The sequence below is a fragment of the Castanea sativa genome, chromosome 7, assembly GCF_040712315.1.
Source record: "Castanea sativa cultivar Marrone di Chiusa Pesio chromosome 7, ASM4071231v1".
NCBI lineage: Eukaryota > Viridiplantae > Streptophyta > Magnoliopsida > Fagales > Fagaceae > Castanea > Castanea sativa.
This window is the reverse complement of record NC_134019.1, coordinates 12,518,050-12,541,134: the sequence shown is the minus strand read 5'-3', so window position 1 is coordinate 12,541,134 and position 23,085 is coordinate 12,518,050. Positions and strand designations below refer to the sequence as shown.

Sequence of the window (23,085 nt, the reverse complement as noted above, 5' to 3'; positions counted from 1 at the left end):
GATCCTATTCTTTATTGAACTTTCTAACTTAACCACAAGAGAAAAAAGAAAGGAGGGGAAATGAATAGAAGAAACCACTACGTTCCTTCTAACGAAAAAGACGTAACAAAGAGTTTCGTTTTTTCCCTTTTTCCTTTTGAGACGAAGACTACAAAAAATTGAGTGTTGATTTAGTCATCGATCCTCTTCTTTTTCTTTGTAATTCAACAACAGTTGATTTCTTCATGTATAAAAACATCATCCAGCCACACTTGTTTGATACAATAGTTAGCCTCATATATCAACCTACGCATAGAAATTCATGGAGATTTCTTGCTTTTCCATCTTTTTTGTGTTGTTGCTGGTACACTGTTTTATGGCTAGCTCAGCTGTTGCAGTAAGGACCAACATCACCACAGACAAATCAGCTCTTCTAGCTCTCAAAAGCCATATTAATGACCCTAACAAAATCTTGGCAAGTAATTGGTCTACCTCTACCTCTGTCTGCAACTGGGTTGGGATCAAATGCGGTGCCAAACACCTTAGAGTCACTTCCTTGAATCTTTCTCACATGGGTCTTTCAGGAACCATTGCTCCACAAATAGGAAACCTAACTTTCCTGTTTAATTTATCTTTCAGAAACAATAATTTTCATGGCTCTCTGCCCAACGAGTTAGCTTCTTTACGTCGGTTGGAAGTTGTCAGCTTTGGATTGAACAACTTTTCTGGAATGTTACCATCATGGCTTGGGTTCTTACCTAAGCTTCAAGTGTTGTATGCTTATACGAACAGTTTTGAAGGTAGTATTCCAGAATCTATAGGCAACTTATCGTCACTGAAAGTACTCCATCTCAGCGAAAACAATCTTTCAGGTTGGATGCCCTCCACTATCTACAACTTTTTTTCTTAAATTATTTTACGGTACCCATCATTTTTTCCTCTTTACTTTATCTCGAGAAAGAATCTTTTGCATAAATTATTGGGTAACAAGTAATGCGCACATATTATTGAACACAAAATACACATATTTTTTGCAAATAAACTTTATTCAAAATATTTTTTCATTTCTTATACCCTATACGGCTATACCTTGCATAATTCAATCACGTAGTACGTACCCCTCATCTTACTCGGAAAAGAGAAAAGTAAAGAGAGGAAAGTGCACATAAATTTTTTTTTTTTTTTGGTGACCAGCCTCACAAATAAATCACAATATATAATATATCAACAACCTCCCTACCCTATCCTTATTTAATCCTTAGTTCTTTAAAAGTCAACTTTTTGCTGGCCTTATCCTAATAAAATGGAGAGTGCGTAGTATTTTTCACAATATATTTCATGTAATATACAATACTCTAGAGATACAATAATGATGTATTCCTTCCTCTCATATAATGATGTAAGTTATAATTTTTTATTCATGTTTGGTTTTAATATATTTTTCAAACTTAGTATTAAGTTACAAGTATTAAAAATATGATTATATACTCGAAAATTATAATATATTATATGCATGCCTTGGTTTTTAAAGACATTTAATATCGATTTTTGTTTGAATTAACTTAAAATATCAATATTTTTAATGTATATATTAGATTTCATTTCCAACTATTAAAAGGTGAGCTAATTGAAAATTTCATTAAAAATATATATCATTTTAAAAAACAACATATAAATTTTGCCGACTAGGTTAGGAAATATATATATATATATATATTTATATTTGTAGGGCAAGATTTAGGTATAGTACTTAAGTGCTTTTTCTTAGGTTTCTATTTTAAGATTTTGTCATGTGAATTTTTTCTCATGAGATAGAAGTGTATTTTTAATTAAGTAGCCACATGGCTGAATTTTAAGATGAAAATCTAAGGAACAATATCTAAAGTACTGTACTTAATTTTTGTCTATATATATATATATATTAATAGGCAAAGTTAAGAAAAAGTTAAATTAGAATTTAAAATTAGAATCTAATTTTGCGCCATGTGTCTAAATTTATGTGGGGACCATACAATAATTATCCACTGAAGTTTGTGCCATGTGTCCACTTAGTTTTTTAATTTTTGTGCCAAGTGAGTTAATGAGTACAAAATACTAAGAATGCGTTTGGATTCAGCGTTTTGGCGACTGCGTTTATCCTTCAGTCTTTTGCTCTTTTTTTTTTTTTCCCCCAGCCGCACTTGTTGACTTTCCTGCGTTTCACTTTTTTGTTTGTTTGTTTGTTTTTTTTTTTTTTTTTTTTTTTTTTTTTTTCTGTAGCACGCTTTTCAGGGGACAAACTGCTACTGTTCATGAACAGTAGCCATATATTTTTGACTTCTCAGCCATTTTTTTTCGTGAACAGTGCATTCGTGCACTGTTCACGAACCCACAAATTTCATTTTCAGCTATTTTTTATTAAAAATGGGTCCCACAATACTATTCACACATTTAAAATTTATTTTGCTACAGTGCTTTCAGTTTTCAGCAATAAGTTCTATCCAAACACAACCTAAGAATCTAATATTAATGCACTATTAAATTTAAAAAAAAAAACCCAATCATATATACTTAATAAAAATCACCACACAACAAAGATCACCATACATTCTATATTATCAAAATTTCAAAAAACAATATTCATAAATAATATTAAATTTAGATAAGATTTTAATATATGACTAATTACGTTTACTTAAAAAAAAATAATTTAACTAATTATTTATATTTTTATGAAAAAATTGTGTTTAATTTTAAATGTTTTCATATGTATACATGTGTTAAATGTTTTTTTTTTTCATAATTTGATTAATTATTTATATTCTTATAATAAAAATTGTGTTTAATTTTAAATGTATTCATGTGTTTGTATGTGTTACATGCTAGTTGTTATAAGATACCATGTCAAGTAAATTTTTTTTCTTGGTTACATTAGGAGAGTTAAAATTTATTTGAAGTTTTGAGGAATATTCGGTCTAGGCCTAGAGCAAGCCTTAAATAATAAACGTATTAGTGTAATTTACCGTATTAGTTATCCAAGAAATTAAAATTCACAACATGAGTACAAGTCATTTGAACAATCAAAGTTCAAAGAAAATTCACTCCATACGTGACATAGCTACAAATTAATTAATGATTCACGGGGTTCATTTGGCGTCTCCTCACATCCCAATGGTGATGTGCTGGACCCAACTTAATGTAAAAATGTAACATCAGTCTAAATTATGAGAAGTATTATGTTTACAATATTTTTACAACAAATCATGAATGATAAGTTATTATTGGTTCTAATTTGATTCTATGACTGGAATTACTGTTTTATCCACCATTAACAATCTACCACTTAGGATTTGTTATGAAAATGCTGTAGACATAACTTTTTTTTGAATTATTTGAGAATTCCAAGTTTAAACTTTTCCCCAAGCTTTTCCACGCTATACAAAGTAGTTTATAATCCCATGCATATGCATGGATATACTTAAAAGATACACATTAAGATACATAGTATAATTCTTACATATATAATATAATTTAAATGTTATTGATAATCATTCTTATATTTTTCTTTTCAACTCTTTAAAAAGTCTAAGAATGTTATTAGGTAGAAAATGTAAATTGTCAATTTTTTTAAAAATATTTTTATATTCATTAATTCTAGACTCATCTCACATTTGATTCCAAAATTAAAAAATAAAACCCTCTCTAAAAACAAATAATTTAGAACACGTGACGCAAAATTGGACTTCAAGTGTAGAATCTAATTGGATTTTCTCTAAATTTTACATATTAATATATATATAGATAACTTATAAATTTGAATTGTTTTTAGCCATACAAAAAAAAAAAAAAAACCTCATAAATATAAAATCATTCAAACTCTCTCTTCTTCTAATTTTACATATAGTGATAGATATATGATTATGTTTTTATGATTTATTTATATTGGACTCCTCATTTGCTATACTAAATTAACTTATTTGACACAAAAATTAAAAAAAATTAGATTAAATGGGACAGATGTTGCAAAATCAAACTCTAATTGAAATCCAATTTTTACATTGAATTAACTTAATTGACACAAAAATTTAAAAACTTAGATTAGTTGGGATACGTGACACAAAATTAAACTCTAATTGAATTCCAATTTGAAATCTAATTGGATTTTCTCACAGTTTTACCTATTATTATTATTATTATTATTATTATTATTATTATTATTATTATTATATCTAAAGATATAAGTTGTAAAATTGATTATTTTAATTTCCAAATAAAAAGTTCGTATTCTATCACTAGTTAAGTTAAGCCTAATCATGACTTTTAAGTGGAGTTGTGTGCATTTGTGTTAGAATCATTTTCTCTCTCCCTCATGTTTGTGTGTGTGTGTGTGTGTGTGTGTTTGTTTCTCCAAAACAAGTAAAAGAAAAGTTAAGTTAAGCCTACTTGCTCATTGATCACTTGTATACCTTTTGAAATTTTGCAGGAGTAATACCACAAAGTTTGGGAAACTGTACTTCCCTCGAGATAATTCACTTGGATGATAACAATTTTACAGGTATGACCACTTCAATTTAAATACTATACTTCCCTTTCTGCTCCAAGAGTATTTGAAATTTAAAAAAATTAGGCCCATCAAATGCAATTATTATTATTATTATTATTATTATTTTTTGAGAATCTAGCTTGGAGGCCAAGTATTATTGATCAAAAATTGAAAAAGATTTAGAATATCATTTTTCTTTTTCTTGAAAATTTATTTTGTGTTTATGGTGTATTATATGTCTCATCTCACATAAAAGTAAGTCTGACTATAAGTTAAGTACATGAGATTCACTTTTATGTGAGAAAAATTTATAATATACTAGGTTATTCAGAATAATTTCTCATCCAACCAGAGTGGTGAATATTGTGTACACATGGTGCAATGTGTTTATAAAGACCACAGTAATTAGTGTACCCGGTTCGTATTACAAGTCTTAGTGTCTTACCAAAAAATTGTTACAAACTGATATGTTTGTTTATGGTGATTCCAGTAGCTAGACATGATACTAGTGGAGATTCTGGAGAATCAATTTTACATAATGAATGGAATAAAGCCTAACTGGACTAATTAAATTGATTTGCATCATTATATATTATAAATCGTGCACAGATTACTATTATAGAGCAAGTAGAATAAACAAAAAGTACTCTCCTTAAAGAAAAGATTTAAAGGGGCAGGTTTTCCACCTTGGCTAAAAAAATTGAATCTTCTTTCATTATCTACATAGAGTGATTTGGAAGAGTACTATATATTGATTTGCTTATTTGCTTATTATTGTTATTGTTATTGTTATTTGTATATGTGTGTCTGTGTGAGATTCGCCAAAAAGCGATCTTTTTTTTTTTTTTTTTTACCTTGTCAAATGCACTTAATTTATTTTTTCTTTTAGTTGGGAGAGGAAAATTTGAATCATATATGTTTTCATTGAAAATTTCAGGAGTTGTTAACCCATTGTACTATAAGGCTCTTGGCTCAAATGCACTTAGTGCATAGGATGGTTGTGACCTTTTATATGATAGTTGCCATCGATTTTTCTAAATACATAGGATGTATATTTCAAAGAGAAAAAAAATTTATGCTTTGTGGATAATGAGGTTTGAATTTGTTTTGAGTTATTGTGGCAGGTGAAATACCACTTGAGATTGGCGCACTTCAAAATCTGACGGAAGTAACTTTAGCTAATAACAGCTTAGCTGATCACATCCCAGATGCAATCTTCAATAGCTCAAAGATTGAAGTCATTAGTTTATATATGAACCAGCTCTCAGGCCATCTTCCACCAAGTATAGGCAATTGGCTTCCAAATCTTAAGGTGCTTTACCTATGGGGCAATGAACTAGAGGGAATAATCCCCAGTTCTATCTCAAATGCTTCTATGCTCGTTGAACTTGAGTTGGGTGCAAACTATTTCTCTGGCTCTATTCCTAATACTTTGGGAAATTTAAGGCATCTGGAGAGACTCAACTTAGTCAACAATTATTTGACTAGCAACTCTTCGACTCTAGAATTGAGTTTTCTTTCACTGTTGACAAACTGCGTAAATTTGACAAGCATAGTGGTAGCAGGAAACCCACTAAATGGAACTCTTCCAATTTCCATAGGAAATTTCTCTACCTCTTTGGAAGAATTTGAAGCATTTGATTGCAACATTAAGGGCATAATTCCAAGAGAGATTGGTAATTTAAGCAACTTGATGACCTTACACCTAGAAAACAATGAATTGGTTGGACCAATTCCATCTACAGTTGGAGGAATGAGAAACCTCCAAGGTTTGTATCTTCAACACAATAGATTAAAAAGATCTATACCAAAGGGTATTTGTCAGTTGAGGAACCTGGATGAATTATTTTTAAACCATAATAAGCTCTTTGGACCAATACCAACATGTTGGGGAAGTCTTTCTAAACTTCAAAAGTTGTACTTGAATTCCAATAAGCTAACTTCCATACCCTCATCCTTTTGGAGTCTTATAGAAATACTGCAAATAAACTTGTCCTCTAATTCTTTAAGTGGCTATCTGCCATTAGATGTTGGGAAATTGGAGCATGTAACACAAATGGACCTATCATGGAATAAACTATCAGGTGATATCCATGCTATTAGAGGCCTATGTTCTTTGGTAAGCCTATCCTTAGCACATAACAAATTCCAAGGTCCTATTCCTCAGTCATTTGGTAAGTTAATAAGCATGGAACACTTGGATCTCTCTGATAACAACTTCTCAGCAGAAATTCCAAAGTCTCTAATGAAACTCAAATGCCTTAAATATTTCAATGTGTCTTTCAATAGATTGCAAGGTGAAATTCCATATGGGGGTGCTATTGCTCAATTCTCAGCTTCATCATTCATGGGAAATCAAGCATTATGTGGTCCACCCCAACTTAAAGTTCCACCCTGTGAAACAAGTAATGTTGGACAATCAACCACTACAATTATAGAAAGGTATATATTACCAGCAATGATTGCAACAATACTAGCATTATTCCTCATATGTGCTCTGCTGAGACGCCAAAAGAGAGACACAAAACATAATGGTCAAGGAGATTTGTTAGCTCTAGCAACATGGAGAAGAATAACATATCTAGAACTTGAACAAGCAACAGATGGCTTTAGAGAAAGTAACTTAGTTGGGAAAGGGAGTTTTGGCTCAGTGTACAAAGGGATGCTTTCAGATGGGACTAGTATTGCCGTAAAGGTTTTTAATTTGAATATAGAAGGAGGGTTTAAGAGTTTTAAAGCTGAATGTGATATATTGTGCAGTATTCGCCATCGTAATCTTGTGAAAATCATCAGTAGTTGTAGTAGGATTGATTTTAAAGCCTTGGTACTAGAGTACATGCCCAAAGGGAGTCTTAAGAAGTGGTTGTACTCTCATAACCACTTCTTGGATATGATAGAAAGATTGCACATGATGATAGATGTTGCATCATCATTGGAGTATCTCCATCATGGTTGTCCTTTACCGGTTGTTCATTGTGATTTGAAGCCCAGCAATATTCTCCTAAATAAAGATATGGTTGCACATGTGAGTGACTTTGGCATTTCAAAATTCTTAGGCAATGAAGAATCTATAACACAAACCATGACATTGGCTACTATTGGTTACATGGCACCAGGTAATGTTTTTAGTTTACAACTCAATTTTATGTTTACAAAGACACACACACACAAACACAAAGTTGTCTTAGAAAAGTATTTAGCATTTTTTTTTAATATCAAGGAAAGATATTTGATACTTTCTAACAATAAATTTCAACCAAACTTGTAGAGTATGGATCACAAGGGACCATTTCCACACGTGGCGATGTGTATAGTTATGGCATTTTGTTGTTGGAAACATTCACAAGAAAGAGTCCCACAGATGAAATGTTTACCGAAGAAATGAGCCTAAAAGATTGGGTAAAACAGTCAATTCCCCTTTCAGTAATTGAAGTTATAGATGCTAATTTGTTGAAGAGAGGTGAAGAGAATTTTAATGCTAAGCTGGATTGTATGTTGTCTGTTACGCAATTGGCTATGGATTGTTCAACAGAGGCACCTGAAGAGAGGTCAAACATGAAAGATGTCGTAACAACACTCAAGAACATCAAATTGAAGTTTCTAAAGGATGTCGGAGAAGATTGAGAATATAAAATTTGTTTGTAGTTTTTCCATGTTTGTGCGTTTGACTAATTATATTTTGTAACTTATGCTACTCCCCTAAAAAACTTCAGATTAGCTCAAAGGAATTTGTGCTTACAGTAATACTGAAGGATGTAATTTTCCTAAGTATGTTTAACTATATATATTGGAGGCAATAATTTACCTAATAATGGTAATAGACAATGCAATGATTAGTACTTCACAGTTAGCAACCAATAAGATAAACATAAGAATATTATTAAAGAACATCAATAAATTATGAAATATATATTTTCACCCTGTTTAAAAAATCGTGCTAATTCACAAATATCATCAAAAATGAAATCCATCAATTCAGTGTTTTTCTTCACAATTTAGAAGTCTTTCTTCTGATTTTGGTAATGCTACATGATTCAAAATTTTCATTATTATTTGGTGATTTCCTTGACGAGTGGCCTTTGTTTCTTCTAAGATTAGAGTCACCATTATTTTGATTTCCATTAGCCTAATATTTTTTACTCTTCCTTTTAGGCATCGATATCTAGCATTAAAAAAAAAAAAAAAGTCTTTTGAATGCTATCATTTGAAGTATTGAAATTTACCTTAGATCCAAGTCCAACAGTGCCAATAAAATCAGGAGAATCGTCTTCAATTCGTTTTTGTACTCTTCCTCCACTCTTAGGTAGGTGATAACAGTTTCCATGGGAAGTCCTTTTCTTTAATTGTGTTTCAAGTTCTTCCCCAGTTCCTTCCACGAGTCAGGTTGCTTATCAATGGTAGCTGGGACTTCCATCTTCTCATCTGCTTGAATATGAGAATATTAATTGTAGCTTATCAATACTTGAATAGCTTATTGATGAGGATTTTTTTTTTTTTGGATACGAATTAATGAGGATCTTAATTTGAAGGTCATATGCTCGGTTCAACACAAACTTGTTTACCATTATTTTAAGTCTAAAATAGAGGCTACAAGCCTACAAGCGTAATTCTTTGATCCGATCACTTCAATGTCATATTTTTGTTGAAGTGGCTCTCATCTTGTGTTTGAGAGAGCTATTAGATTTTGTTCTCCTCAATTCCAAGCCTTGTGCTCACTATACTTATTGTCAACTTTGGATTGAAAATAAATACATTTGCATATATATTAATGTACAATATTGTATATTACTCTTTTTTTGAGAGAAATATTGTATACTTCATGCAAATATATACAATATTATACATACTTATTTAGTTTATAATGTGAAAGTACATAAAAAATGAATATAAAAAACATAATTTTCTTTTTTACCTGTCTAAAAATAAATCATATCCACTTTGAAACACATTCACTATGAAAGGATATATATATATATATATATATATATATATATATATATATACACTTAAAATAATTATGATGGTCTCTCTCCTATACCCTACACCTTAAATAATTCAGTCACTACTCATTATGAATGTCTCTCGCCTATACCTTACACCTTAAATAATTCAGTCACTGCTCATTATGATTGTCTCTCTCCTATACCCTGCGCCTTCAATAATTAAGCCACCACTCACTAGTCACTAGTGCACTACGCACCCCTTCTCTCTCCCCATGCGGTCCATGGATACAAGAGGAAAGTAAGGGTGGAAAAAGAAATATCATCCTTCGAGTGCGCTTGTTTTGCAACAATTTTTTCTTTTAAATATTTAGCATTATTTAAAAAGAAAAAAGAAAAAAAAGAAACAAAAGCCATGTTTGTGTTTGTTTCTATAAAAAAAAAAAAAAAAAAAAGTCTCAAATTGCTTAGTGTTCTGTAATATAACTTACCTAACTCTCCCTTAAAAATTACACTGACTTAAAAATTACTCTCCCTTCAAAATTACCTTAGTGTTCTGTAATATAACTTACCTTACCATGGCTGGGAGCCTTTACGTTAGAAGCTCTTTTCCTACCTCCTGGGTTTGTTTCTCAAAAAAAAAAAAAAAAATGCGACCAAATGGAGACAGAGTCTTCATTATTTCTGAGAGCTTTGATCACCGGTTCAGAATTGCCTTCCAAAATAAATGAGGAGAAACCGAGTTCTTGAGCAAAAAGAGATGGCCTTTGCCGCTGCAAAGGCTACAAACTATATTGTTCTTGCATTTGATTTAAAAGGAAGTAAAGAGAAGATAATGTAATAAGAAGAAACAAGCATAATACGACGCGGTTGAACTCAAAACTCAAAACTCAAAACGCTTTCCCAAATCACAATACCCAGACCTGCTGATGCTCACCGTTGACGGCTCCAGCTCGACCAGATCAGGTCCAAGGCGACGGCGCCGGTGAGTTTCTTTTCTCTTTATCTCCAATTTGTCTCTCTCTTTTGCTTTTTCTTAATTGCCAACACTGGATTTTTTTGTTTTGTTTTCATTACTCTAGTGAAAAAGGGTTTCTCTTTGTAAGTCCAAATTCCTTTTATATTGTCCACATTTTGTTTTTCTTTTTTCTGTAAAAATATCAGTCTTATCTGTTAGATGTTTGACAGAATGCCTCAGAGAGTTGAGAGTTTGTTCCATGTTTTGCTATATTGAATTTATGTTAAATGTCTGGCCCAACATGGTTTAACTTTATGTGTGTGTATCCTTTGACAAATTTGTTAGAATGCTAGTGTTTTGATATGTAAAAATCATTATAATGGAGAACAATGCAGAGAATGCAGTGAGCAATGCATGTTAAATAGGGAAAAAAAATTTGGGTTTTGGACCATATGGAGCATGAGGGAGAGCAATGCAGAGAATATAAAATAGAATCCTCTGGATGTTGTACTTGTTGATGTTGATGTTGTTGTATCTGGGGTTTGGATTCAGAGAAAGAGGAAAGGGAATTAGAGAAGGATGTGAGGGTAGTAGTGAGAGGGGAGGGTTGTGGAGAGTGAGGCTCAGATTTGGGGAAGAAATAGTGCGAAACTTGGAAAACTTTGTTTGTTTATGCAAATTTTTTTTTTTTTTTGGATGAATCAGATGAGGTAATATTGATAAGTTCAATACAAGAAAATACGTAGATATTATTGCAGCCAACTTCACTTTACACAAAGAGGATCTGAAATATTTCCTCTGTAAGTTATCAATACCCCACTTGAAATCTTCATGCCATGAACTCACTGTGAGTGAAAGAACACACGATGAACAAATGTTCATGACTCTCATATCCCCATTCAAGAAGCCTATTAGGCAATCTTTCCTGAATGGAAAGCCAACTGATGAAAGACAGAAAGAGTGTTGGTGTTGAATTACATTACCCTCAAGATCATTCCATGTTCTGTTTAGGGCTTCGAAATGAATATTTTATTGCTGTGGGGGCTGACTGGTTTGGGAAAACAGCTGTGTTTCCAGTGGGGTAATGGTGGTCCAGTTGTGATATTCATTCTGTTTTACTGAACTCAATTATAAAGGGTTTTTATCTATCTATCTATCTATCTATCAAAAAAAAAATTATAAAGGGTTGATAAAACTGAAGCATAAATTAAGCTGACATTCGTTATTGCTTCTGTCTTTTATATGTATATACACCAAATATTTTGCTCATTGAAATTAATGGACCTTTGGTACCAGTTCTGGTTTCTACCTTAACTAGTTTGTACATTCAAATATAATGATTTGGTAATGTCATGGAGGATATTTTCATTTGAGGTTGATTAAGAATTTTATTATTCACTAACCACCTCCATTAAGGATTACAAGCTAGTTGCATATATTATTGCTACGTGCATTCCATATATTTATATTTTCTCAATTTTATACATATCTTTTTAATGTTTCATATTGTTTTGGCTCACATTTGACATTTTATGTCATATTTTATATGAGTTTTAGCAAATAGTCGTAGGTTTGCACTTCATGTGATTGATGAAATGCTTATGCAAATGTACTTTAATATTGTATGTACTTACAAGATCTCTTTCTGACTCTGACATATTTGTTGGAGTTCAGGTAACCTTATTAGAGTCACCGTGTTATTTCGTTTTGTCCCAAACATAAATATACAAAGGCTCTGCATGTTAATGGTTCTATATTATGCCAAAGAAAGAGCTGGCCTAAGATAAAAATTCAACATAAGTGAACTTATGCAAGCAATTATTATTATTTCTTTACACAAAGAATGCAATAATAAGCTTATGCACAATAACTGGCCGATATTCACTCTTGAGTTTTGAATTTTTATATATCATGTGTTCATGCAGATTAACAAATTTGCTATTCGGTGCTGACTTATATACATATCTTTCAGGACTCATTGTTTCAATGATGTAGCAGATGTTGGAGGTATGATTGAGTAGATTTAGCAAATGTTAAAGCACCATGATTGTGACATGGCCAAGACTTTTGGTACCGGCTCACCTTTCTCAAATTATGCGGAACCAGAAAAATCCATTAACAGTGCTCCAAATCTTCAAGGAAGCCAAATACAAGTTCCCCAAATACGGTCATAATGGTCCAGTCTTTGCCACCATTATTGGCATCCTAGGAAATGCAGGCCGGATTTGTGAGATGAGAGAGGTGATTGACTGGATGAAAGAAGATTCATGTGATTGCAAAGATTCAGTCTTTGTTAATGCAATCAAAACCTATGTGAGAGCTGGATTGCTAGATGAAGCTGTCTCTCTTTTTAAAAGCATTCCTCAGTTCAACTGCGTGAATAGGACAGAATCTTTCAACACCCTGTTGCAGATATTGGTCAATGAATCTAAGCTTATAGCCGCTCATCGTTTGTTCTTAGAAAGCTCTTATGGGTGGGAAGTGAAGTTTCGGATTCGTTCCTTGAACTTGCTCATGGATGCTCTGTGCCAGAGTGGTTGTTCTGATCTTGCATTGCAAGTCTTCCTAGAGATGAATTATCAAGGTTGCCATATAAATAAGGAAAGCTATTGGATTCTAATGAAAGGGTTGTGTGAAGATAGGAGATTGAATGAGGCCGCTCATTTGCTTTATTCAATGTCTTGGAGGATCTCTCGGAAGGGTAGTGGTAAGGATATTGTAGTCTATAGAACCTTGTTATATGCTTTATGTGATAATTGGCAAGTTGAAAAGGCTGCGGAAATTCTTGGTAAGATTTTAAGGAAGGGGCCGAAGGCTCCTAAGCAATGTTTCCACCATCTTGATCTCAGTTAGTGTAGCATTGGTGAAGATAAAGAAGGCACCAAGCGTTTGATTAATGAAGCTTTGATCAGAGGTGGGATTCCCAGTTTGTTAGTTATAGTGCTATGGCTATTGATCTTTACAATGAAGGTAAGATTAGTGAGGCTAACAAAGTTCTCATTCAAATGCAAGAAACAGGATTTAGGCCAACAAACTTGATTTATGAATCAAAGGTAGCAGCATTATGTAGGGGAGGGAATGTTGATGCAGCAGTGAAGGTAATTGAAGAGGAAATGGAGGGAAATTGTGTACCAAATGTTAGGGCATATAATATTGTGCTGAAAGGATTGTGTAATGAGAGGAAATCAGTCCTTGCTGTTGTGTATTTGAAGAAAATGGCTAAGAAGTTGGGTTGCAATGCAGACAAGGAAACTTACAGCATTTTAATTGATGGGTTATGTTGTGAAAGTAGATATCTTGAAGCAAGTCAAGTGTTGCAGGAGATGTTAATCAAATCATATTGGCCTTGTGTTGATACTTATAATATACTTATCAGGGGTCTTTGCTCTGTGGGTAGGCAATACGAAGCTATTTTGTGGTTGGAGGAAATGATTAGCCAAGGAATGAAGCCAGAACTTTCAGTATGGAACTTGTTGGTAGCATCTGTATGTTCCAACATGACCGACATTGAGGTGTGCTCTCAGACATTTAATTAGATTACTAGATTCTGGTTGTTCATTGTTGGAGAAGTCATAATGGTGTAACTATTTTTAGTCATATTTTTCTTTCTCAATTGCATAGTGTCTGAACATAATGAGGAAGATTGTCAGTTGAGACATACACAATCAGAAAATTTCATTTTTCATGATTATTTTTTTTTTTTTGGGACACTGATAACTACTTTAGGCATCAACTATTCTCACATGAAGCATATGGCCTTATACAAGGAGCAGCCGAGTAAGATATTGTAAGGAAGTGTCTCGCTGGATCTTAGGCATATTTTAGATAAATTTGATAGAGAAAAGTCTAAAAGAATGTTGTTTTATTAAAATTTGCACTAGTCTTCAAACTCTCTTTGAATAATTCGGATTCATCCAATGCTAATGGTCTTAGGATTTGATCTATTCCTTTGCATCGCAAAAATAATAATATTAATACTAATAGCTGGCCCCTCCAAATGAAACTGACTGGTCCTCATGAGTCATTTGTTCATTCAAATTTGTTTAACAATTTTGACCTTTTGTTAGTCTTTCTCCATCTCGCCTCCCCCAACACATCATCACACAACCCAACTTTTATGAGTTTCTATTGGGCTGTAGCTTCCTATGTCTAGAAGCTTCACCTTTTCAATTTGTACCTTCCAATTTTCTTCTTTGCAGCCACCTACCTTATCACTCAGTGTCAGTGAAAGTTCTCATAGTCTCACATAACTCTCTTTAATCTCTCTACTCCATTTCTTCTTCTCCTTTTTCATTTCTATTTTACCTCAATTTCTATTCATTTCTATCTAACTTGAATATCTATTGATTTATTTTATGGTTGATGATTTCTTTTTCTTCCTTTTATATATTAATCCAATTGATAGTCTATCTCCATTATTTGGATCTAGTGTTTCATACCAATTAACATGCTCAAACAACCGTATTTAGGTAAGGTTTGGTATAACAAGCACATCTAGTGCTAGATTAGATGCATAAATCTTCATAGTCCAATATATGGTACCACTAATCTTATTTGAAAAATCTCATACACATCCCAAAACTAACAAATTTGTCTTTGTGCTTGACATTTGGAGAAGCAAATGTTGAAATTGATGTTTAAAAATTCATTAGTGCAGTGATGAATGGGTCACACACACACACACACACATACGTGTACGTACGTACGTACGTATACATACATATATATATATATACATACATATACATACATATATATATATATATATATATATATATATATATATATAAATATATATTGTGAACCATAATGATATCCCACCCGTGTCCTCTTTCAATAGTACATAACACTTTTTTTTCTCTTTGCTCCCCCCCTGGTTGATGCAGCTGAAATGGATAGTCATCTGTTGCCCTCTTGCTTTAAGTGAAAAAATATTAGGATATACGAGTCAAATTAATACCATTTTATTAATATTTAAATATATAAAATATCTCCTTTTTTTTTTGGTGAATAAAAAAAATCTCAATGTAGACAAATTAATATATAAAAATATCTCAATATAGTCAAATTAATACCATTTTATTAATATTTAAATATATAAAATACCTCAATCTAAGGGGCCGTTTGGATACAGCTTATTATTGAAAACTGAAAACTGAAAACTGAAAACACTGTACTAAAATAATTTTTAAATATGTGAATAGTGCCGTGGGTCCCATTTTTAATTTTAAAAAATCTGAAAAGTGAAGTTTGTGGGTCCCGTGAACAGTACATGAGACCCACCGAGATGCTGAAAAGTCAACAAAATCGGCTACTGTTCATGCACAGTAGCATAAACAGTAACCGCTGTCCCCCTGAATCGTGCATCAGCAGAAGAAAAAAAAAAAAAAAAAAAACGCAAAAATTATTCATCAAAACGCAAACGCCAAGTTATCCAAACACACGCTAATGTAGTACCAGACAGCGACTTGACTATTGGAAAATGAAAAGAGTGAAGAGATTAGAAATGGAAGGATTAGAAAGCGGAATTCCTACGACTCTGTCGTGTGTACTGGACAGAGACATGTCGGCTAGGGTAATGGATTCCATATCAATGGTCAAAAAAGAAAAAGGAAGATTAGTCCAAATTGGGAAGGACCTACGGAGCTTCTTTTTTGTGCTGAGTTCTCGACAATGTCTGCAGTGCTTAAGCTTATAATGGTGATGGTTTGGAGGATGACTGTTAGATATATTATGGTACAAGTGGCCCAAATTAATTGTAGGCCCATTTACTTGTATGTAGAATAAGCAATTTAACTTTATATATTGAGTGCATTGTAACAAAAGTGCGTAATAAACAGATGTAGCCGTTATGAGCTTTCACACTACAGGCTAAACCATGATAACCTTTGTGTGCTTGTGTATTCCCTATCTATGCTCTATCTTTAATGCTTTCGCGCACCATTCAATTATCACATACAAGCACACAACAACTTTAACATCGGTGGCACTCTCAAGGAGAAGGCGAAGCTGCAATGGAATTTCGTAGGGATTAAAAAGAAGAGGCTAGAAAGTTTCCTGTGGGTTTTTTCTGCCTCGCATGAAGACTTTTGTTCATTTTCGTTGCATCTAAGATTTGGAATTACTGTACTAATCGAAGACTTTCGAGCACACTTATCCCAACCAAATACCAACTGCAGCCAAGATTGGTCTAAAAGCTCCTGTTGTAGCTGGGGATTGAAAGCAAGTCTTAGTCAAATGAGACAATTGGAATTCATCAGTAATTTGATTTCATAATTGTTAATTAGTTATGTCTATATAATGATAGGGATATAACAAGAAGTATGACAGCTTTAAGGAGTTTCTGAATCTTGCAATCTCTTTGAAGCATCCTTCTTTCTATCAAACTGGAACATTGCTCCTTCCATGGAATCAAACGTTAGATATCCTCCACCTTTGAGTTCCTCAATGGAATAAAAAATGACCAATTCCACCAAATCTGAGCCAAGTAGCCCAATTAGAAAAGACAAATTTCGACAATTTACACGCTCTATATCCTCATTCTTACCATAAAAAAAGTGTCGTTCTGGCAGTTCAGCATCTAAGAAAACGCTTTCACTATTCTCTTTTTCCATACCATCAATCTTCCCACCAAACAAGTCTCCGACTAGTGGTTCGTCAGCTACTAAGACACAACGATTCTCTCTTTCCATATGGTCAATCTTCCGACCATCTAAATCTGAATATGGGAGTTCAAAATCTAATGAAACACTTTCTCAGGTCTCTGATTCCATACAATCAATTTTCCCACCAAACAAGTCTGAAACAAACAGTTCATTCAGCACTCATAAAAATTCTTATTCTCGTTCAATACAATCTTATTTCCCTGCATATAAATCGAGTTCTGAAATAAGTTCTACCAAGTCAAAGTCTCTCACAAGTAAGGAATCCTCTTTTTCATACAAAGTCTCACCCGCTACTGCCACCAACACAAGACCTCCAACGCCACCGCTTCCACCACTTTCTAAAGACTCATATTCCATTTTTTCAATCTTCCCACCAGAAAGGTCGGTAGCAAATTCTCTGGACACTGATGGAGCAAATTCTTATTCACAATCTCATTTCCATATATACAAATCAAATTCCCAAACAAGGACAGGGACGTCATACTCTCAGACAAGTGAGGAGTCTTCTTTTTCATACGAAATCCCTCCCATCACCACCATTACTGCTGCCGCCACCATCAACATATCACCTCCAAGGCCACCAGTTACACCATTAGCACCTCTTCCTCCTCCTCTTCTACAATTCTCTTATTCTAATTCCATAAAATCTTCTGTCCGTGCAAATAAATCGAATCCTCGGACAAGTGAAGAGTCCTTCTCATGTGATCTCACAGCTACCACCTCCGAGACAAGTGATGAGTCTCTCTCATACGATTCAACAGCTACCACCTCCACCGCTGGCACACCATCTTCAATGTCACCACCAAAATTATTTTATTCCCCACTGTCAATTTTCTCACCAAACTTGTCTGCAGCGTATAGTTTGTATACCATTCATGGAAATTTCCCTTCAAATGCATTGAATCCTCATATAAGGTCCAGGAAGTCAAATATTTGGAGAAGCAACAAAGACTCTTCTTTGTCATTTGAATACTCAGCCTCCACACCACCACCACCACCACCAATGGATTGGTATATTTCGGTCCCATGGCCTGAGATTTGTGCTTCTGCTTCAACCCATGATCAGTCTTCAACCAAAAGAAATAAAACAAGGAAAACAGAATTTATCCGTATGCCTAATTTGGTCCAAATGGCGCTAGATTCTACAACTAAGTCAATGGGTGAGTCTTCCTCAGCACAATCACCTCAATTTAATTCTTAATTTCTACTAAAGCAATGCCACACAATATTTTTCACAATTATTGAGTTAACACATTATTGATTCTTACAATAAGAAGCACAACCACTTCAAAATTCTCAGCATGTTCATGTTCGGCACGTGTGTCTGTGCTAGACATGCTGTAAAAACTTCTACATGTGTGTTCTCATTATGGTGAGATAATATATATATTTTTTTTATTAAAACAAATTCCTTTGATTTCAGATATATATTTTTAAAGATTTTGATCATTGTAATTTATTATGAAAACTTATATATAAACATGAAATATTTCTATAAATAAATAAAATTATAGGATATATAGAAGTGTCTCCTATTCTTGATCTTGTTTCATGATGTTCGTGTTTTCGTAGTTCTTACATAGCCTACTGTCAATATTATTTTATTATTTATCCTTATTATGGTAGTTGTGAAATATGTTGGAAGTTGAGACGCTAGAATAATTGATTTACACTTCTTTTTTTCTTTTTCTTTTTTAAATTTTTTATTATAAGATATAATTTCTATTCTAACATAATCTAGGTGTATATGTTTGAAACTCTTTCTTGAAGACTTGAACCCGACTCTTGCTCTCACACCCTATAAGCATTTATATTTGTAGAGTAACTAAAGTTGCGCGGTGGTTGAAACTAGAGATTAATTGAAAGTTGAAACTAGAGATTAATTAATTTTCCAACTCCATCTCAATTGAACGTAAACCTAAGGTGATCATTTTCTGTTCAACTTGTAGATGACAATAATTTTCAACCTCAGATCTCACAACGCACCCCAACATGGCCCTCATGCAATCCCAGTCGTCTATGGAGCTTTTGAACCAGGAAACCATGCAACACCACCTCCAAACCTTAATTGAGGGGGCTCACGAGAATTGGACCTATGCCATCTTATGGGAGCCATTGTACGACTACTCTGGCTCATTGATTTTGGGTTGGAGCAATGGATGCTACAGAGGAAACAACAACTCCAATGGCAAAGCCAAAACGACAACAGTAGTGGTGGAACAAGAGCTCCGGAAGAAGGCACTTGGCAAGCTCTACTCTGTGATCTGTGGCGGGTCTGACATGTCCAATGGTGACGACGAGATTGTTTTAGAAGATGATGTCCCTAACATCGAGTGGTTCTTTAATTCGTCAATGTTTTATTCCTCCATCATCAGAGGAGGTGACCTCCCAAGCTATGCCTTCTTCAATTCAAGTCCCATCTGGGTTGTGGGTTCGGACCAACTTGCAGGCTTACCGTGCGGTCGGGCTGGTCAAGGGCAGTCCTTGGGGCTCCAGACCATGGTGTGTATACCCTGGGCAAATGGGGTTGTGGAACTGGGCTCTACCGATGCAATTTTCCATTGTGAGGATCAGATGGATTTGATCAAAAAGGTTAGGGTTCTGTTTAATTCTAACAGCCTGCAAATGAGTTCATTGCCCATTACTGAGCAAGGGAAAAGCGACCACATTTTTCGATCGGTTCTGGCAACGACCAACAACCTTCATGCAAAGGATGTGGACAATATTTCCAACATCATTGCTCGTAGTGGCAAACGTACCTTGTAACCATGAGTCCCATGACTTACACTTTTTTTTTTTGAGATATAATTTTCACCAACAAGTTCTGCCCTCGTAAATATATTGCATAAAGATTCGAGGAAATTATACTACCCTATACTATAATCCTTAATACATTTATCACCTTGAATTTTTAAAATATATTATTATTATTATCATAAACTATAACTTGTATTTCACTTTGCACCTTATTGTCCTTTGGGTTGTTAACAGGACTGAAAAATATGTTTTGTGCAACTCACTTGACTTTGCATATATGGCATCACATGAAAAGACCATATTGTTTCTCTTCAAATTCTAAATACAAAATCATTTAACAAATTTAACCCTCGTAGTGCCACGTAACCTTTATTTTAAGGGATTAAAGAGAGACAATGTAGTCTTTTCATATGTTGTCACATACACAAATTAAATCACGTGAGAAGAATTTGGCATGCTTTTTTGTTCAAATTAACAATCCAATTGATGATAGGGTATTAAGTGAAACAGGTTATAGCTTAAGGTGGTAATCATGCATTTTGAAAGTTTGGGGTGGTAATTATAAATGAGAGTATAATTCTTGGTAATAAAGTGTAATTGCCTGTAAAGATATTCTTTTTCTTCTTCCTAAGAGCAACCACATCGGTGATTGCAAAAATGTATAAAATGCAAAAAGTGCTCAATTTTGTACATTTTAACCCAAAAAACCCACACCAGTCTTTGTAAAAATGTGCAAATATACAATACGGTCTTGCAAATGAACAGTAATCATGCATATATACACTGTTGCTGTTCATGTGCAAATGATTTAAATTTTTTTTCTCTCTCCTCTACAACCAGCAGCTTCCCCAACGTCTACAACAACCTAGCGTGGCAGAATAAGAAGAAGGAAGCAGAAAATAACCACCCAACCACCAAACCCAGCACCACCACCAAACACCGCAACCTAGCATAGAAAATTGACCCAAAATCAACGGAAAAGAAATTTGAAAACCCAACTCAAAATCAAGACAAACCTAGTGGAAAACCCAACTCAAAATCAATCAAAACTCACTGGGAAACCCAACCCAAAATCATCACGAACACACCACAAAATCATCAAAATCGTTCTAAATTTAGATCCAAATTCATCAAACCCATATACAAATTCATATAGATAATCAAACTGAAATTGAAAAAAGAAGGAGAAGAAGAAGAAAGAAAGAAGAAGATGCTGAAGAAGAGGAAGAAAAACCCAAACCAAAATTTTGCTTTCTCCGCCCAAAATCATTGCCCTTAATTAAACCCAACCCAAAATCATCATCTATAATAAAAGCATAAAACTCAAATTGTAAAAGAAGAAGAGGAAATAAAAAGATTCTCAAAAAAAAAAAAAAAAAAAGAAGAAGAAGAAGAAGAAGAAGAAAGAACGAGAAGAAAGAGAGGCGGAGTTAGAGATAAGTACTAAAGAAGGGAGTGTATTATGACACAGAGAAAAAAGAAGGGGATCTTAGGTGGGGGTAGGTGGGAAATAATAGAAAAAGGGAGGAGAAATATTATTTTAATAAAAAAAGTGTGTATAATAGATAAACTGATGTGGGTGTTTTCTAAAAGTGATGGTGTAAAATAGAAAAAGTAAATTTTTTTTTGTGTAAAATAGACGCAATCTTTTAGATATATTGATGCAGTTACTCTAACTGTGGTTGATGATGGTAAAGTGCATGGCTTAACATGGTATTTGTGTAAGGATATCCTTTATATTTAAAATTGAAAAATATAAAGGTTCATCGTTGCACAAATTGGTTATTTAAGCTTGATTGACTACTGTAATTGCATATATATATATATATATATATATATATATATATATATATAATACTTATTATTCAACTAAACCTGAATTTCTCTCAAAAGATGATCAAGAAGAAGAAGAAGATGCAAAATCTGATGCTCCTTCTGGATCTGATTTTCCACCTATTGAAACTTCTCCTCCTTTCAAACATTTGCGTGTGATAAATTTGATAGATATGGATTTTGAAACCCCTACTTTTCAAATTGATATGGTTGCTTTAAGTAATGAATTCTTTTCTAAAGCAAACCGTGATAAAAGAAAGTATTACCAAAGTACTTTTGCTCAGTCTGAAAAGATAGAATCAAAAGGAAATGGAGAGAAAAAATGGTCTTGTTAAAACAACATATTTTGTTTTTTGATTACCTTGAGAATTATTATGTTTCAAGAAATGAGGTTCATACCAATTACCTGAGCGTAATAAAAAAATCTGTTTTTGTTAAACATGATAAAACTATTGTTAAATCCAGTCATCCACCTCTTGAAGCTATTTTGATTACTTGCAAAAATGATAAAGAAAGCACTGAGGTCAAAGCCTCCATTTCAAAATTGCTGATGATAAAACTCCTGTTTTTGCTATTATTGAACAAAACAATTTTGCTAATGAATTCTTGCATATTATTGGTCTACAGCTTGACCGTATTGAAGAAAAAATTGTTGATAAACATGCTGTTTCAAAACCTGAGAAACCTTTGATTGATTTACCTAGTCAAAGAAAAAATATTGATTTTAAAACTTCTCAGAGTAAGACTTTTGATTTAGTTAACTCCCATGGATCAACTGTTGAAAAGATTGAAAAAATGCTTGCTGATTTAAAAGTTAAAACCGAGTAAACCTCTACTTCTAGAAGCGCTGCTTGTGCTATTTCAAGAAATGAGAAATAAATTGTTTCTGAAGACAACACAAATTCTGACTCATTATCTTCTGATTCTTTAAAAACTTCTTTTGATGATGGTTTAAGTTTACCCGAAATTAAAAGATTTGTTGGAAAACCCAATCCCACGTCTTGTACAAAAAATTGGTATTCTAAACCTACTCCTCCTGATTTACAGTATGAAGAAAGATCTTCTCAAACTCAATTTTCTGTTTCTGCTGATAAACTTTATGAATGGAATATTGATGGTTTGTCCGAACAAGACATTATTAACAAAATGGCTCACATGTCTATGGTTGGTATTGCATACATAAACAACCATGACAATCTTGATCACCCTGATATTGTTGAATTGATTGCATATGGTTTTACTGGTTCTCTTCGAGGTTGGTGGGATTCACATCTCACAGAAGAATCCAGAGAGTCTATTAAACATGCTGTTAAAAGAGATACTGATGGTATGCCTATTTTTGATGAAAATATTAACCGTGGTATTCCTGATGGTGTCAATACTTTGGTTTACACCATTTTTAAACATTTTGTTGGTACTCCATCCAATATT

General features: G+C 33.3%; 3 protein-coding genes and 1 pseudogene across 4 annotated transcripts; all 4 read left to right on the top strand.

Annotated features, from left to right (window-relative positions):
• The first annotated feature begins 284 nt into the window (after positions 1 to 284).
• LOC142643776 (uncharacterized) lies at positions 285 to 8,288 on the top strand. 2 transcript variants are annotated; one of them, XM_075818492.1, is made up of 5 exons: positions 285 to 851; positions 4,442 to 4,513; positions 5,626 to 7,617; positions 7,770 to 7,900; positions 8,034 to 8,288. In XM_075818492.1, exons 1-5 carry the CDS (start codon positions 302 to 304, stop codon positions 8,058 to 8,060), a joined length of 2,772 nt encoding a protein of 923 aa, XP_075674607.1. In that variant the 5' UTR covers positions 285 to 301; the 3' UTR covers positions 8,061 to 8,288. The 2 variants fall into 2 exon arrangements, with proteins under 2 accessions (XP_075674607.1, XP_075674606.1); XM_075818491.1 differs by having other exon boundaries at positions 7,770 to 8,288.
• Positions 8,289 to 9,700: 1,412 nt separating this feature from the next.
• Positions 9,701 to 14,090, top strand: LOC142643850 (pentatricopeptide repeat-containing protein At1g05600-like; annotated as a pseudogene).
• Positions 14,091 to 15,905: 1,815 nt separating this feature from the next.
• Positions 15,906 to 19,964, top strand: LOC142643982 (uncharacterized). The gene is made up of 4 exons (XM_075818676.1): positions 15,906 to 15,974; positions 16,707 to 16,816; positions 16,972 to 18,224; positions 19,014 to 19,964. Exons 1-4 carry the CDS (start codon positions 15,906 to 15,908, stop codon positions 19,094 to 19,096), a joined length of 1,515 nt encoding a protein of 504 aa, XP_075674791.1. The 3' UTR covers positions 19,097 to 19,964.
• Positions 19,108 to 19,830, top strand: LOC142643981 (transcription factor MYC1-like). The gene has a single exon (XM_075818675.1). It carries the CDS (start codon positions 19,108 to 19,110, stop codon positions 19,828 to 19,830), a length of 723 nt encoding a protein of 240 aa, XP_075674790.1.
• Positions 19,965 to 23,085: the final 3,121 nt, after the last annotated feature.